The following is a 16,883-nucleotide window of genomic DNA, read 5'->3' as shown; positions in this document are numbered from 1 at the left end:
TGTTAGCTTAAATGTTTTGTCCTAGCATTATCGTTGTAGAAGAATAGGAATATTTTACTTTAAAAGTGAAAACACAAGTGAAATCTTATATGTACAATCAATTAGATTAAGAAATATTAACAAAAATCAAATACCAAAGCCTTTTGTAGAACCTTTTAAAAATCAGTCTTATTTAGTACCTAAATTATGCCACCAGATGAAAGAATCTATCATTAATAACTACTTTTCAAAGGTATCTAAAGGGATTTTTGAAAAATTAAATGAAATTGAGGCAGGTGTACATAAAGAAATTTAGTTTTTAAATGAAAAAAAGTTTTATTTTTAATTATTACTGCATGAACTTACATTTTTCTAGCACAGGTGTATATTATTTTGGTTAGGTAATCACAATATGATTACATGGGGTAGCTTTTATTGTATAACACACATATTAAATATAATATGAAGGTTTAATTTTATGATGCATTTAGACTTTTGTTTTGTTTCTTCTTGTAATATAAAATATTCAGACTTAGGAATCTTCTATTTTGTCTTCAGTCATTTGACTGGTTTGGATGCAGCTCTCCAAGATTCCCTATCTCGTGCTAGTTATTTCATTTCGATATACCCCCAACATCCTACCCGAACAATTTGTTTTACATACTCCAAAAGTTGCCTGCCTGCACAATTTTTTCCTTCTACCTGTCCTTCCAATATTAAAGCGACTATTCCAGGATGCCTACAAATATGTGGCTTACAAATCTGTCTCTTTTAACTATATTTTTCCAAATGCTTTTTTCTTCATCTATTTGCCGCAAAACCTCTTCATTTGTCACTTTATTCACCCATCTGATTTTTAACATTCTCCTGTAGCACCACATTCCAAAAGCTTTTAATCTTTTCTTCGCAGGTACTCTGATCTACCAACTTTCACTTCCATATAAAGCTATACTCTAAACATATACTTTCAAAAATCTTTTCCTGACGTATAAATTAATTTTTGATGTAAACAAATTATATTTATGACTGAAGGCTCGTTTTGCCTGTGCTATTCAGCATTTTATATCGCTCCTGCTTCATCCATCTTTAGTAATTCTACTTCCCAAATAACAAAATTCTTCTACTTCCATAATCTTTTCTCTTCCTATTTTTACATTCAGTGGTCCAACTTCATTATTTCTACTACACTTCATTACTTTCTTTATGTTCTTGTTTATTTTCATTCAGTAGTTCTTGCGTAGGACTTCATCCATGCTGCTCATTGTTCGTTCTAAATACTTTTTACTCTCAGCTAGAATTACTATATCATCAGCAAATCGTTACATCTTTATCTTTTCACCTTGTACTGTTACTCTGGATCTAAATTGTTCTTTAACATCATTAACTCCTAGTTCTATGTAAAGATTAAAAAATAACAGGGATAGGGAACACCCTTGTCGGACTCCCTTTCTTATGTTCTTCAATTATTACTGTTGCTGTTTGGTTCCTGTAAATGTTAGCAATTGTTCTTCTATCTCTGTATTTGAACCCTAATTTTTTTAAAATGCTGAACATTTTATTCCAGTCTACGTTATCGAATGCCTTTTCTACGTCTATAAATATTAAGAATGTTGGTTTGTTTTTCTTTAATCTTCCTCCTAATATTAATTCCCTTGTCCCTATACTTTTCCTGAAACCAAATTGGTCTTCTCCTAACACTTCTTCCACTCTCCTCTCAAATCTTCTGTACAGAATTCTAGTTGAAATTTTTGAGGCGTGGCTAGTTAAGCTAATTGTTCTGTATTGTTCACATTTATCTGCTCCAGCTTCCTTTGGTATCATGAATATAACAGACTAGTTTGTATAATCTATCAATCGCTTCCTCACCTGCACTACGCAGTAATTCTACAGGTATTCCATCTATTCCAGGAGCCTTTCTGCAATTCAAATCTTTTAATGTTCTCTTAAATTCAGATAGGAATCTATTGTATTCTTATTAAAACAATTTTTTATGTAATTTTAATCTATTATTGTAATTTATTATAATCCGATTTTTCTCATTTCTGTAATTCCTTTTACAGTGTAATAATAAATAATAAAGACCTTACAGTTTTATCTCCATTTTATATTATGAAATATTTTTTCAAAATTTACAATGTTGTGCATGTATTTGAAATCACCACACTGAAATAATTTTGAAAACAACTCAAAACAGTTACCTAAAGATGGTATGTAAGATAATGCAATATTTAGCACTACTTACATCTAGGTGAACTAATTTGGAACCAAACCATGTAAAGAATCTAACAAGAATGACTTTTAATCTGAAAGATTCATACATTTGTGTGATAATAAAAATCTAAAATTAAGCAAAAGAAGTGACAAAGAAATATTATCAAGGAGGTAGTACAAATGTGCAAAAAATTTCAGGATCACAGAAAATATTACAGAATCATTCACTAATAAGAACCTTTATTAGTTTGATTCTAATCAAACTAATAAATAAAGGAAGTTTATTAGTTTGAATAAACCTCTTAGTTTCTTCAATTATCAAGAAATTGTGCATACTTATATGTACTCCAGTATGAAAAAAATGAGAAACATTAACATATTAATTCATTTTTTTTAATAAAATTACCCTCTTCTAATGCATACATTTTTTGATTGACCCCCACCTTTATCATATTTTGTTTTAATAGTATTGGTAACATTTCTAGCTAAACTGCTTTACTTACAAGTAATAAAATAACCTTTTTTTTAAATTTCTTAATATTTTTTTATATATTTGTCTACATGCTAATCTTGTATTTTTCAACTTCAATAAGCGAAAATCTAATTCATATAAGTTTTTAATAATAGATCAAATAAGAAAATGATGTATCACAAATGCTATCTCCTTTTTTGATATATTTCCATCATTTTCCAAGAGCCACATATAAATACACAAAGGAACCCTGACCCATACACCTACTAACATTATACTTTGATAAACTAGTACAATCTAGGCTTACCATACGTCCAGGATTAGCCCGGACAGTCCTGATTTTTTTAGTGCTGTCCAGGGTTGCAAAAATGTCCAGGGTTTGAGAACTTTATGACTGGTAAGGATTTTTTATAGTTTTAGACTAATACATTCGACATCACGTTTTTAAGAATTCTCATCTCTCAGCCAACCCTGGAGCAAGTGCCAATTTTGAGGCGTGGCTACCAGTCTCGCCACAACTTTTTAGCCACTTGGCAACACAACAGAGGCAATGTGTTTTTGTGTGTGAAGTAACTAGTCTACACGTTTTTGATAATTTTATCTGTATTCGTTTTTTATCTCATTGTTTAGCAATGGGCAAAAAAAATGTGTGTTTAATGTTAACCTGCAACAGGAATACAAATTTTTTAAAGTATGTAATACAGTAACAATGAACGTGTTTATTGCACACTATGTACTGGAGAATTTTTGTGGCACATAAAGGAAGTGATATTAAAGACCCTATGAAAACAGCTAAACATAGGAGTGCTATTATTATGCTACTGCTTCAGCAGAATTTTTTTAAAACCAAACATGGGAATAACAATAACAGTGATCTGGAGTGTGCTGCTAAAAAAGCTACATTTTCATACCTCACTGCTAGACACAAACTCAGTTTCAAAACATCTGAATGCACACCTAAACTGGTTAAAAAGGTGTATGACCAAAAATTTTCATATGCTAGAACCAAAACTGAGGCATTATTGTTAATGTTATTTTGCCACTTACATTTGATGTGTTGCATTTTTTGGAAAACATTAATTATAAAATAGTAATGATGGATAGCTCAAACGGAAGTGAAGTAAAATTTTTCCAAGGGGCATTCCATTTTAATTCAACAAATCTTTCAGTACATCACTATTTTTGATTTTCATGATATTTGGTATATGATATACCCACCTTTAAGTGGCAAAAAAATGTAATATATATATATATATATATATATATATATGTATATATGTATATATATATATATATATATACATTTTTTTTCTTTCTTGAGTAATAGACTATTTTCTAACTTGCCAATAGGTAAAAACAGTTATTTTTATCACTTTTTCTATGAGATGTAGAATTCTTATTTTACATCGTACAGAGGGTCAGGAAGCACTTTTCCTTCTAATCATAAACAACGAATCGAAAGATACTGATGTTGCATATTTTTTTCAGAATATAAAAACGACAACTAAATTCATTTGAATGAATAAATTGATACTTAATAAATACTCAATTACAAAATATAAATAGTCAATTACAGATTGATAAATAATTACAAAAACAAATCAAACACATTAACAAGTTGTTCAATTCACTTTTACTTTATTTTACTCCTGCTAATTGAAATTATGAATAAATTTACACTTTTTGAAAGCAAACTTAACTAACATAACTTAGTGCTCCTGCCATTTTTTTAATGAGTAGAACTTATAAGTCCTCATTCATCTTTGGTGTAATGTTGCACCTTCTTCCAGTAGCTGATAGAAAACGCTCTGAAGGCAAGAGAATCTTTAAAATAATTTCCAGTTGAACCCAAGTTTGATTATCCCTCAAAGATTTTTTGAATGAAGTACCAGGACCCCTTGGATGGAAAAAGTGTATTCGATATTCCTCTTTCTATTCATGTATTTTGACTTCACCTAACCACCACTTGCTATCGTATACACAGCGGACATAAGTTTTACATTTTGGCTTTGGTAAATCTATAAAGCAATCAGAAACATGAATGTCCTTGTGTACCGATACTAACAAAAATTTTTCTGATTCTGAGGTCGGCCGGACTTTCAGAATATATTTCTGACTTGATGGAACATAACTATGAAAGGTTCTTGTTTCTGAGACTGATGTGATTACCTAATAACGAGAACTGAGGTATTCATTATTCGGGCTCTTGAACATCTTTATTGTAGAAAATAAATATTATATTTTTAATATTGTCTTTGCAATAATTGTACATTTCAGAAGGTGTAACAAATTGATTGCTGACTGTCCTTTGAAGGCTTGCTTAGTCACAGTCATAGTTTTACAGTTCCACCAATACAATCACATGGTCCTTTTCCATAGTATGAGGCAAAAAAATGCCATTCAGCTGTGATTTAAAAATCTTCTTAATGGTAACACAAATTTATGAAATTTTTTTTTTTTATACTGTGCTGAGGAGCCATCACAAAAATTAAAAAAAATGTTTAACTTGTGATAACAGTGTTTTTACTTTATTTATAACTTGCTTTTGGAAGCAGCACAATGATGTAGTATTTTGCTTCAAGTACTCACTAATCACACAGTAGCTTTGGCTTTGTACTTTTCCTTGTTTTTTAAAATATATAAAAAATGGATGTACTGTGGCATAAGTTTTTGACTAGTGATATGACTGGACTTCATCTGTACCACAAAAGGAAAATTTTGAGAAAGTCAACAATATATTACAATATATTCACCCTCCAACAAGTTTTGCTTTTTAATGTTGAGGAAATTAGCTTGTTTCTTTGCAACAAAATGATGCCTTTTTAAATTATTTAAATTTTACATAAGTTTATCTAAGTTCTCTTGAAATGAAGAATTTGAGTATTTAGTTCAAAATAATCAACAGAAACCCATCGTGTGAAGATAATTTCAGAATCAAAATCATCCCAGCTCTCTTACAGGAATCTGAGCACTTCATTAGTGCATGGACATTTTTCACATTGTGACAGCATGCACGTTTCATTTTCTATATCACACACCATGGTTGAAAAGAGAATTTTATAATCACATTTCATTGCTAGAGCAGATAATGTGAGTTTTACATTTGGTGGGTGACACCCACAAACACCCCCCCCCCACACATACAGTGAGAACCTGACCCACCAGCCAGACGACAAAATTTAGGTCTTAAATCAGCAAATTTTGAAAAACCAATTTTTTAAATTATGTTTTTCTTTGAAGTCTGTGTACAATTATTTTAAGTTACATAAGATAACCCTTTTACGAATATTAATTTTCTTCCCATCAGCTTGTCTTACAGACATAATCCTTCTTGCCTGGCATCATTTGGCTGTGCTCATCATTCTGGTAAAAATCGTTGACACATTTAATCAAATTTTCATCAATTACATGACTGGGTTTCTCTTGGCTGATTTTTAGCAAAATTCCAATTGTTTTAATTATTTCTAAAACACTTAAAATATTAATTTTTTCTTGGATTGATGTAACTGTATTCATTTTATCCTTACTTTAATGATTTTTTTTTTGTCTTCAGTCATTTGACTAGTTTGATGCAGCTCTCCAAGATTCCCTATCTAGTGCTAGTCGTTTAATTTCAGTATACCCTCTACATCCAACATCCCTAACAATTTGTTTTACATATTTTAAACGTGGCCTGCCTACACAATTTTTTTCTTCTACCTGTCCTTCCAATATTAAAGCGACTATTCCAGGATGCCTTAGTATGTGGCCTATAAGTCTGTCTCTTCTTTTAACTATATTTTTCCAAATGCTTCTTTCTTCATCTATTTGCCGCAATACCTCTTCATTTGTCACTTTATCCACCCATCTGATTTAACATTCTCCTATAGCACCACATTTCAAAAGCTTCTAATCTTTTCTTCTCAGATACTCCGATTGTCCAAGTTTCACTTCCATACAAAGCGACACTCCAAACATATACTTTCAAAAATCTTTTCCTGACATTTAAATTAATTTTTGATGTAAACAAATTATATTTCTTACTGAAGGCTCGTTTAACGCCAAGTATGTTGGTTTGTTTTTCTTTAATCTTCCTTCTACTATTAATCTGAGGCCTAAAATTGCTTCCCTTGTCCCTATACTTTTCCTGAAACCAAACTGGTCTTCTCCTAACACTTCTCCCACTCTCCTCTCAATTCTTCTGTATAGAATTCTAGTTAAAATTTTTGATGCATGACGAGTTAAACTAATTGTTCTGTATTCTTCACATTTATCTGCCCCTGCTTTCTTTGGTATCATGACTATAACCCTTTTTATTGAAGCTCTGACGGAACTTCCCGTTTTTCATAAATATTACACACCAGTTTGTATAATCTATCAATCGCTTCCTTACCTGCACTGCGCAGTAATTCTACAGGTATTCCATCTATTCCAGCAGCCTTTCTGCCATTTAAATCGTTTATGCTCTCTTAAATTCAGATCTCAGTATTGTTTCTCCCATTTCATCCTCCTCAACTTCCTTTATAACACCATTTTCTAATTCATTTCCTCCGTATAAATCTTCAATATATTCCATCCATCTATCGACTTTACCTTTCGTATTATATATTGGTGTACCATCTTTGTTTAACACATTATTAGATTTTAATTTATGTACCCCATAATTTTCCTTAACTTTCCTGTATGCTCCGTCTATTTTACCAATGTTCATTTCTCTTTCTACTTCTGAACACTTTTCTTTAATCCACTCTTCTTTCGCAAGTTTGCACTTCCTGTTTATAGCATTTCTTAATTGCCGATAGTTCCTTTTACTTTCTTCATCACTAGCATTCTTATATTTTCTACGTTCATCCATCAGCTGCAATATATCGTCTGAAACCGAAGGTTTTCTACTAGTTCTCTTTATTCCGCCTAAGTTTGCTTCTGCTGATTTAAGAATTTCCTTTTTAACATTCTCCCATTCTTCTTCTACATTTTCTACCTTATCTTTTTTATTCAGACCTCTTGCGATGTCCTCCTCAAAAATCTTCTTTACCTCCTCTTCCTCAAGCTTCTCTAAGTTCCACCGATTCATCTGACACCTTTTCTTCAGGTTTTTAAACCCCAATCTACATTTCATTTTCACCAAATTATGGTCGCTATCAATGTCTGCTCCAGGGTAAGTTTTGCAGTCAACGAGTTGATTTCTAAATCTTTGCTTACCCATGATATAATCTATCTGATACCTTGAAGTGTCGCCTGGCTTTTTCCAAGTGTGGCTTTTTTCCAAGTGTGTGATTTTTAAATTGGGTGTTGGCAATTACTAAATTATACTTCGTGCAAAACTCTATAAGTCGGTCCCCTCTTTCATTCCTTTTGCCCAGCCCGTATTCACCCACTATATTTCCTTCCTTGCCTTTTCCAATGCTTGCATTCCAATCTCCAACTATTATTAAATTTTCATCTCCTTTTACATGTTTAACTGCTTCATCAATCTCTTCGTATACACACTCTACCTCATCATCATCGTGGGCGCTTGTAGTCATATAGACCCCAATCTAGATTTCATTATCACCAAATTATGGTCGCTGTCAATGTCTGCTCCAGGGTAAGTTTTGCAGTCAACGAGTTAATTTCTAAATCTTTGCTTAACCATGATATAATCTATCTGATACCTTGCAGATTTAATGATTAATTCTTCATATTCTGTAAATCAGCATAATTTTGTGGTACTAAACTGGTTTCTTCTGTAGAAATATTTAAATCAAAGGAATCATTTAATTTACTGGTAACTGACTCGGCTAGTTTTTTAACTTTATTTTTTTAAATTGATTCCTTTGCGCTGCTCGATAATTTTGCTCGATAACGAGAGAAATGCCAAGTGCTGAAAAAGATTTATTCACCAACTCAACTATAACACATTGAAGCTCAAATATATCTTGAATTCCGGTTCGCTTTCTGTATCATCTTGTGGTTTTTCCATTTTGTACACAGCATGCATGGAATTAATTTTAAATTTGGATTGCTTGTTGAAAGTGTCAAAGATATTTCTCAAAGAGATTTCTTAACTGGTTTAGTGTGACAGCTAAATGAGTCAGAGCAACTCTTTCCATTAATATAAAAATATTTATCTAAATATTCAGTTTTATGAAAAGTAGTCATTTTTTGTTTCTGTACAACCACACTTCTTAAAGATGTCAATGTTATTTGCTGTTCAGTAAACTCTAAAATATCATGCAATACTGAAGATCTACTGTGAATCAGTTTATGATATACTGTTTCAGTGTGAATGCCAATTGAACACTCCATAATCAGTTTTTATAAAATGCAAGGGTTTTTATAAATTACAATAACAATAGAGTTAGTATAAATTATAAAACTACCAATTGCACCTTACTTTGTCTTATCCCAGTTTCTCTACAGCTAAAATAAAATTTCTCTAATTAATAAAATAAAAAATATCGCATAAAAGAGAAGTTCAATGCTAATAAAATTACTTTATAAACAAGTGTACATTACCTAATCACAGCATTAACACTAGTAACAATACAACATATCACACTGAAATCAAAACAGTAACTGAGCCTTGTTTACATTTAGGATTATGCAAACATTCATGTCCATGTACATCTATTCACTTTCTTGTTTAAACATGAGTTTGTGTCTATGAGTAATACTTTAAGTAACAAACTACTTAGAATTTAAGCTATCTCATTACAGACATATCAAAATATTTTGTAGAGTAGGCCTACATTATTATCTGAAATATACATGCTGAGGATTTTTAGAATACATTGTTCACGGTTAGAAGAAACAGTGTTTTTAGCGGTTTTTATGGCTTCATTACTTGTTAACCCCTTTGAATAACAAACTAAATTTTATATGGTTTTAAAGTATATAAAATGTACTTACTGCTGTAAACATTTAGGAATTTTGCCATCTGTCCCACATGTGGTTTTTGGGCCCCAAAAATGAGACATTTTCAAAATCTTACAATTTGGCGGCCATTTTTTTTTTTAATGAAGGGCACTTGGTAACAGTTCAATTTTTTTTATAAGTATTACTAGTACCTAAGAGTTAAAAGGTAAAAAACAGGCCTGTTACCTTATGCTCTTCATTATTTATTTTCGGCCCATAATTTAAAAAAACAGTTTGTAATAGTAAACATTACAAGATTGGTTACATAACAAAATGAATTTTCAGTACATTAAGATGAAGTTCCCTCTAAAGAGCTCTTTCCAAAAAAACTCTTTTTGACCCTCTGTATGATGTAAAATAAGAATGCTACAGCTTATGGAAAAAGTGATGAAAATGGCTGTTTTTATCTGCTGGCAAGTTAGAAAATCATCTATTACTCAAGAAAAAAAATATTTTTTGGCTACTACAAGGTGGGTAGTTATCATATAAAAACTACCATCAAAAATAATGATGCATTAAGTTTTTAAAATTTGTCGAATTAAAATGAATTATCCCCTGATTGTTATAATATTTCAGTCTGAAGGAGGGAATTCAAGTTAAACTTTTAAATTTCGATGAAGTGTCAGGTAAAACTGGTCAAATTTTGACTAAGTATCTTTTGCAGTGTGTAAAAAATATGAACTTGAAGAAAAGTTGGTTCGTTATACTGCTGATAACACTAACAGTAATTTTGGTGGTGTGAAGAGAAAGGGGAATAAAAATGTGTTCAGAAAAGTTCAAAGTGGCTGTTCAGCCCACATTGTACACAATTCAGTACAAACAGCATGTGATTCTCTACCCCTGGACATATAAGTTATTGTTATAAAAATTTATAAATATTTTCTCATATATACAGTATGAGTAATGAAACTTTTGAGTTCTGTCAATTTGTGGAAACAGATTATAGAAAAGTATAATCTTATAGTGCAGCACAAGTTTCCTTAATTTGTTACCTGCAATAGAAAGAATTCTTTCCATTCTTGATGGCCTAAAATCATATTTCTTGAGTCAAATGCCCAAAATTATTTTGGGCATTTTAATTTTTTTTTAAATCTAGAAAGTCAACTGTTTTTGAAATTTTTATATGGTACTCTACAGTTATTTAATAATGTAGTTTTGAAATTGGAAGCTAATTCCAACACAGCAACAGAAGCATTTAAGACATATTCTGAATTAATTTGTCTACTTCAGGAACTAAGAACCCACAAATTTATACCATCTTCTGCCAAAAAATTGCTATGCACTCTAAAAGAAAATGATGTTCAGGAACAAAAATTCTTCTCAAGTGTAGAATATTTTCATAATTCTAGTATCCAGTACTTAGTTGTGAAGAACCAGTTTTGATAAAGTTAGTTAAGTTTCAGCGGATAAATTTATTAACTGAAATTGCTTGGACTGATTTTAATGAGAATGCACAAGTTGTTAATAAAATTATAAAAGATTCCATAAATACTGATAACCTATTTGATGAACATACACTGTTGTACCAGGTAATTCAAAACCAAAGGGTAGGTTGTGGTTCAAGTTCTGAAAAAGTACCAGATACTATTGAAAAGAAGTGGAAAGAAATTTGTAAGGTATTTCAAAAGACTTATTTCATGTTGCAATATTTCTAAAATGGTTTAATTTGTGATGTCTTTGGCTAGGACATCTGCTCCATTTAAGAGAGACACTTGAACTTATAAATAATTATAATTGGCTTTTGCAAAATTAAAGGCCTTCGCCTTTATTTGTCTTAGCTGCAAAAATAAAGCTCACTAAGTTTTTCTACGACCGGTAACGTATTAGTATGCATGAACAAAAAAAAATATTTCAATTGTTATCAGACGTGTCAAACAAAATTTGGTTCATCATCAAAATAACTTTGCATTAAAAACTAATAATGCCAGAAGATATATCACAATAGTCGGTTAAGTCATTTTGTTAAGAGTATAAAGTGCAACAGTAGTAACAGACTGGTAAAATAATTATATTTATGAATTCATACTGATAACACGTTTTACCTTTCATCCATGAACTTCACAATAAGCCAAACAATTATAGGCAAATTATCTTTTTCGTTATATGTTGGTAATAATATAGAATATTTGTCAGCATCATCTGAAGACATTATATAATGTTTATTACGCTACAAATAACTTCACTAACCTCTACACAAACGTAGCTACTTCCACGGTTTAAATTATTAGTAAAATTTTATGTAGATAGCACCACAATACGATTTTATTATTACCAACATTACAATTTTACTTGTAAAACGCAACTTTTGTAAGTTATTGGGTTGGTTATGAAGAAAATTCACCAACTTAAACGTACAGAAGTTTTTTCAAAGGATAAATAAGCAACTGCTGGAACTTTCATTTATTGAATGTTTTCACTTTGGTAAATTGTCTGAACGTGGCCTTTTATAATTAATATTTCCGGGACTAATCAACTGTTACAATAAATCTTAAGTTTTATAATCACCAAAGTAATTAAAACGTGACGTAAGTAATTATAAGTCTCCTGAGTACAATCATAATAATAATCGCTAACGGATGTCGAAAGTAAAAATAACTGATGCAGACAATAACATTTTTAAGATTCGAGTTTACTTCAAATCCATATCATTCACTTATATGTCTGAGAAAATGAATTAAAAATACTTTTTTCCTTAAAATTTAAAAATAAGAAAAAACTAAAATCCTCACACTAATCTTCAGTTTATTTTTGTCATGATTCATATGTGGCTATTTTACATTCCATTTTAATTTTTAACCAACATGTATTAAGTCTTTTGTTTATTTATTACACTGTCTGTCTCTTTTTGTAAAGTTTTCGCCTCTTACAATTTTTTTTCTACGTAATCTACAAAAATAAATTCATTTGTTAGGCGCTTTCACTAACTGTCTGTCAGCTGAACATCTGAAGTACAAGTGTGTACCATTTCATAGATTAATGATATTCTTTATGCAGTAAACAGAGTGAAGGTGTCACTTGCATATCTAAATCCACTTTGGTGAGCGTGGCTTGCAAGTGAGCAACACTGTGAAAGGAAATGTGAAAATATTTCCTGAGAAATACATGTACTAGCATGGAATGATGCTATACCATTTTTGGAAGCAATTTATTTGTATTTCACATTAGATCACCCACAAATATTTTTTTGTGACATCTACACGCATCTATCGCCAAATTAACTAAACTTACGCGTTATTTTATATATATATGTGAGGTCCAAAGGATTAGGACACCAATTGTGATAAAAATGAGTTTATGGGTGCAACTTATAGTACTTTTTCTGGTGTTTCCACTGGTATACAACTATCTCTAGTTCTGAATGTGAACAGAGATAGCCACTTTTAAATTGACGCATAGAGGTAAACAGCACTATATTCTTATATGCCTATTTACTTCTTAATAAAATACTATTTTTGCACACAGTGTCATTTGCTTCTGATAAATATTATCATGGCTTTGATTTGGTGTATTATTGTTCTAAAAAATGCAGTCATGTTATTATATTTTGTTAGCAGACACGCATTGTAACAAGTTAAAATAAAGATAATAATTTTTCCAAGTTACTAATATTCCTATTCAGTGTGTATTTGCATGTCAAACATTGTACGTTTTTGTGCACTGTTACTCTAATTTCAGTTAGTAATTTAAAAAAAAATTATTAAATAGTACAAATATTTACAACTTTTATATTAAAAAAAATAAATAAATAAACCACTTTCTGACAGCAAGGTCAGCCAGAAAACACCAGAGGAACTCTGAAAACGGTTTTTTAATCTATGAAAAACAAAGCATTTAGCTGGAGAAAGCTATGCAAGTAAAAATGTTCTTGCAAAAGAAATGGAACTTTAGTGGTTATATAGAATGAAATACTGTGAAAAAGTATCAGATAATGAAAGTAAAGAAATTTTTGATTTATACTAGTGTTCCAATAACAGCCATGACCTGAAAAGTCCATTCAAAATCCAATAATTCCATTCTTTATACTTTTAAAATTAATAAGGTCAAAGTAAGGGTTTGTAAAGTTATGTCTTTAAAAACAGTGTTCATATCTAATACAGCTGTTATTAGTGCAATTAAATTAAAAGGTCCTGACGGATTAGTCGAAGTAAATTGACAAGGACACGTACCACTAACAAAATTCCAGACGCAGTAATTCAGAATGTATCTAGTTTTGTGATTAAAATTAAATAGATAAAAAAATATGGCAAAGGATTGATTTTATACTGATATTTTTACCTCACAATTCAAGTTATCATTTATGTAACCAGCTACAGACTGTGATGTATGCAGCAAAACTGAGGCTTAAATCCACCTGATAGAAATCAAGAGAATTATGATTTACACCATTCAGATGCAGAAAAACAATATATACCGAAATCTATTGACACAAAGGCTGCAAAAAATGCCAGACTTAAATGAGAGTTGTGGACATTTAAACATTTTATTAAATTCAAGTGGAAGAGCATACTGTATGATGAAACTAAGGCAGGATGTAGAGGGAATGAAATAGCTTCAGCTATTCTAAAGTGGACCAATCATAACATTCTCACTGAATTAACAACTTTATGGTGTGATAATTGTTTTGGACTAAACAAAAATACGGCTGTTGAACTGTACTGCTTTTATATTTTAAAAAATATCCAAAGACTAAGTGTATTAACCACTAGTTTAGAGGGCTTACAATATTCATGCATTGACTGAAAGGAAACAAAAATGGGTTCTTAATGATATTGACACCAAGGTGCTGGCAATATTTAGTTCACCAGTGATAAAAACATAATGTATGTAACATGGAACTGAATGACTTAATTTCAAATTGCTCTAAGTCTAAGTATTACTTTGTTTATAGAAGACTTGTTAATAAACAACTAAAATGCCGTCAAGATTTGTTAATCTTTGAGCAGAGCAATAAAGTATTGAAACATTACTTTTCAAATAAAAGAACTATGCAGTTTCAGATTTTATGGTAATTAATTTAAGAAGAAAATTAAGAAAAAAATGACAGTATTTTCTGATCACTTGATATTCCACCTTCAATGCTGAAATACAATATAATATCTCCATCAGTTTTTACAAGTCAATCGTTTTTACCAGGGCTTCTGAATCAAAATGATGAGGAAGATTACCCTGAACAACCAAATGATTTTGTTTTCTTCCAACTCTCCTACATTTTCAGTATCAAACTATATTGTTCCTTCTTTTATGTGACCATTTTTTACTGTAACACTAGTTCCTTTCTGAAAGCCTTCACAAACTTAGATCTTCTTCCTAAATGATCTTAGTTGCATTAGCTCTGCAATCATGAGATCTTCTTTTACTTGCGTTAACAACTTCATGTTCATTCTGCTCCCATCGTTCTTAAAATCTTCTTTGTCAGTATGTTTTCACTCATTCTAGCCAAATGTGAATATAAGACCAATCTTTTTATTGAATGGCTCTGTCTATATGGAGTAGAGTTCTTCGTTCTTCATTAACCCATATTTTGCTGCACTCTGATTGCAGAATGATTTCTTAAGTTTATAAATGCTTCTGAATCAAATATATGATTTTTAACCCTCATGTATGTTCATTTATTGATTTACAGAATGTTGCAAAAATCAAATCTAAATCACCAGTGATTTAGATTGCCATTTTTTAATATTTTTACAAACCTAAATAAAAACTAAACAGAACAGAAATTAGGATAATTTAATGAAAGGCTTATTTCAGTACAGTGAATACACAAAGTTTATTTTTTAAGGTAATCAATGAACCATTTGGGTGAAATTTAACTTTATATGAAAATACTGTTGTACTTTTACACTGTTGTCAGCGGATTCTGCTATTATTTACATTCCGATAGATGAGATCTGGCTGTTGGATTTAAATTTTCATTTTTTTCAGCTTAGAATACTGTATGACATTATTCAGAGGTTCAGTGGACTGAAAATTTGTAATAAGCGAAACAGAAAAGTTGTTTCATTGATAATCGTACATTATGGCAACGATGTATGATTATTCACAACTGGAACAGTTGTGAAAAGCCTTCCTTCTTCAGTAAACTTAACAAATATACAAACTAAAAATGCTTTCCAGGACTGTCTATATGCGCAATAAATTTTGAACTGAAGTACCTAATTCAAGGCTAGAATGTACTTTTGTTTCCTTTCCTTGAAAAGAGAAAAGTTGAAAAGACATCCTTGTGAAGAACAAACCACACCTTGTAGCCCAAGTTTTCCTTTCATAAAAATTTTACAAGAATGGTGACCAAAATATAGTATATCTTTTCATCTACTGAAAGGTGATGAACAAAAATTGCATATTTGCCAAAGTTTTTATTCAGATCAATGTAAGGCTGCACTTCAGAGAACTTGTTTCAATTATTAAATAATACAAACACATTTTTGTTGGTAGTAAGTGTTATTGTTGACTAAATTTAATCATTTTTTGCTTCTTCTGAAATGACCTATAAATAATTTATATAAGAATAAATTCTGATAATACAATATTATTATTATGTATTAAATATACCATTGTCAGCCAAATGTAAACTTCTTTTTTTATCTCTATGCTGCTGGTGGCTCGTGACTTTCCCTAGGAAAGTCACTGCTGCTAAAGTTGCAAATAGCAACATAATGTTGTCTTTTTAGATATAAACATAATAAATAATTGACAATAAGTTTACACAGAAAAACTATTACTATTCTTGAGTTTATCTCAACATAGACTAATTTTTAATTGTTTTGTGATTTGGATCATAACTATGATTTTTATTGTGTTAACAGAAATTTTGTGATTTTAAATTTATTATAGATATGGAATTTTACTGTTGTACATTATAACTACAGTCCTTCGATGTTTTTTTTACTGGTTTCTTAACATGCTAATTATCTATCACAGATTCCTTTTTATAGCTCATTGCTGTATTTATACTTTATTAGTATTTTTACCAATAATTTTATTTTTACTTTACCATCAAAACAAAGTAAATAGATGATATTTTCGGATTTTTGCAGGATCCTGCCAATTATTTAAAAGAAATTAAAATCTAGAATTAAGCAACTTCACTGCTTTGTGTGTTCATCCACAGCAAAGTTTCAGGATTCTCCATGAAAATTGGTGTTAATTTGGAAAGCTTAATTATTTGTTTACTCTGTTTTGGTGGTTAAGTCTCATAAAATAAGTATTATTTTACTGAAATTAAATCTTTTTAAGATTCATATTATTATTCTGCACTGTTAAGACATCTCAATATTCTGTACTAGGTGGTTTATTTATTAGAATTTTAAATATAAAATTATTATTTTCCTTGTACGAATACAAGCAT

The 16,883-nt window shown here is 30.5% G+C and overlaps 1 protein-coding gene across 1 annotated transcript in view; it reads right to left on the bottom strand.

The window, feature by feature from the left end:
* Nucleotides 1-11,771, bottom strand: part of Dpm1 (Dolichyl-phosphate mannosyltransferase subunit 1) — a 71,772-nt gene extending 60,001 nt beyond the window's left edge. The window contains exon 1 of the mRNA XM_075380298.1: nucleotides 11,581-11,771. Coding sequence (XP_075236413.1) covers nucleotides 11,581-11,687 — 107 coding nt within the window. The 5' untranslated portion in view covers nucleotides 11,688-11,771. The remainder of the gene's footprint in view (nucleotides 1-11,580) is intronic.
* Between the last annotated feature and the right edge of the window lie 5,112 nt (nucleotides 11,772-16,883).

Source organism: Lycorma delicatula, chromosome 1 (assembly GCF_047948215.1).
Source record: "Lycorma delicatula isolate Av1 chromosome 1, ASM4794821v1, whole genome shotgun sequence".
Taxonomy (NCBI): domain Eukaryota; kingdom Metazoa; phylum Arthropoda; class Insecta; order Hemiptera; family Fulgoridae; genus Lycorma; species Lycorma delicatula.
Note: the sequence above shows the minus strand (reverse complement) of the source record. Positions and strands in the feature narration are given on the sequence as shown.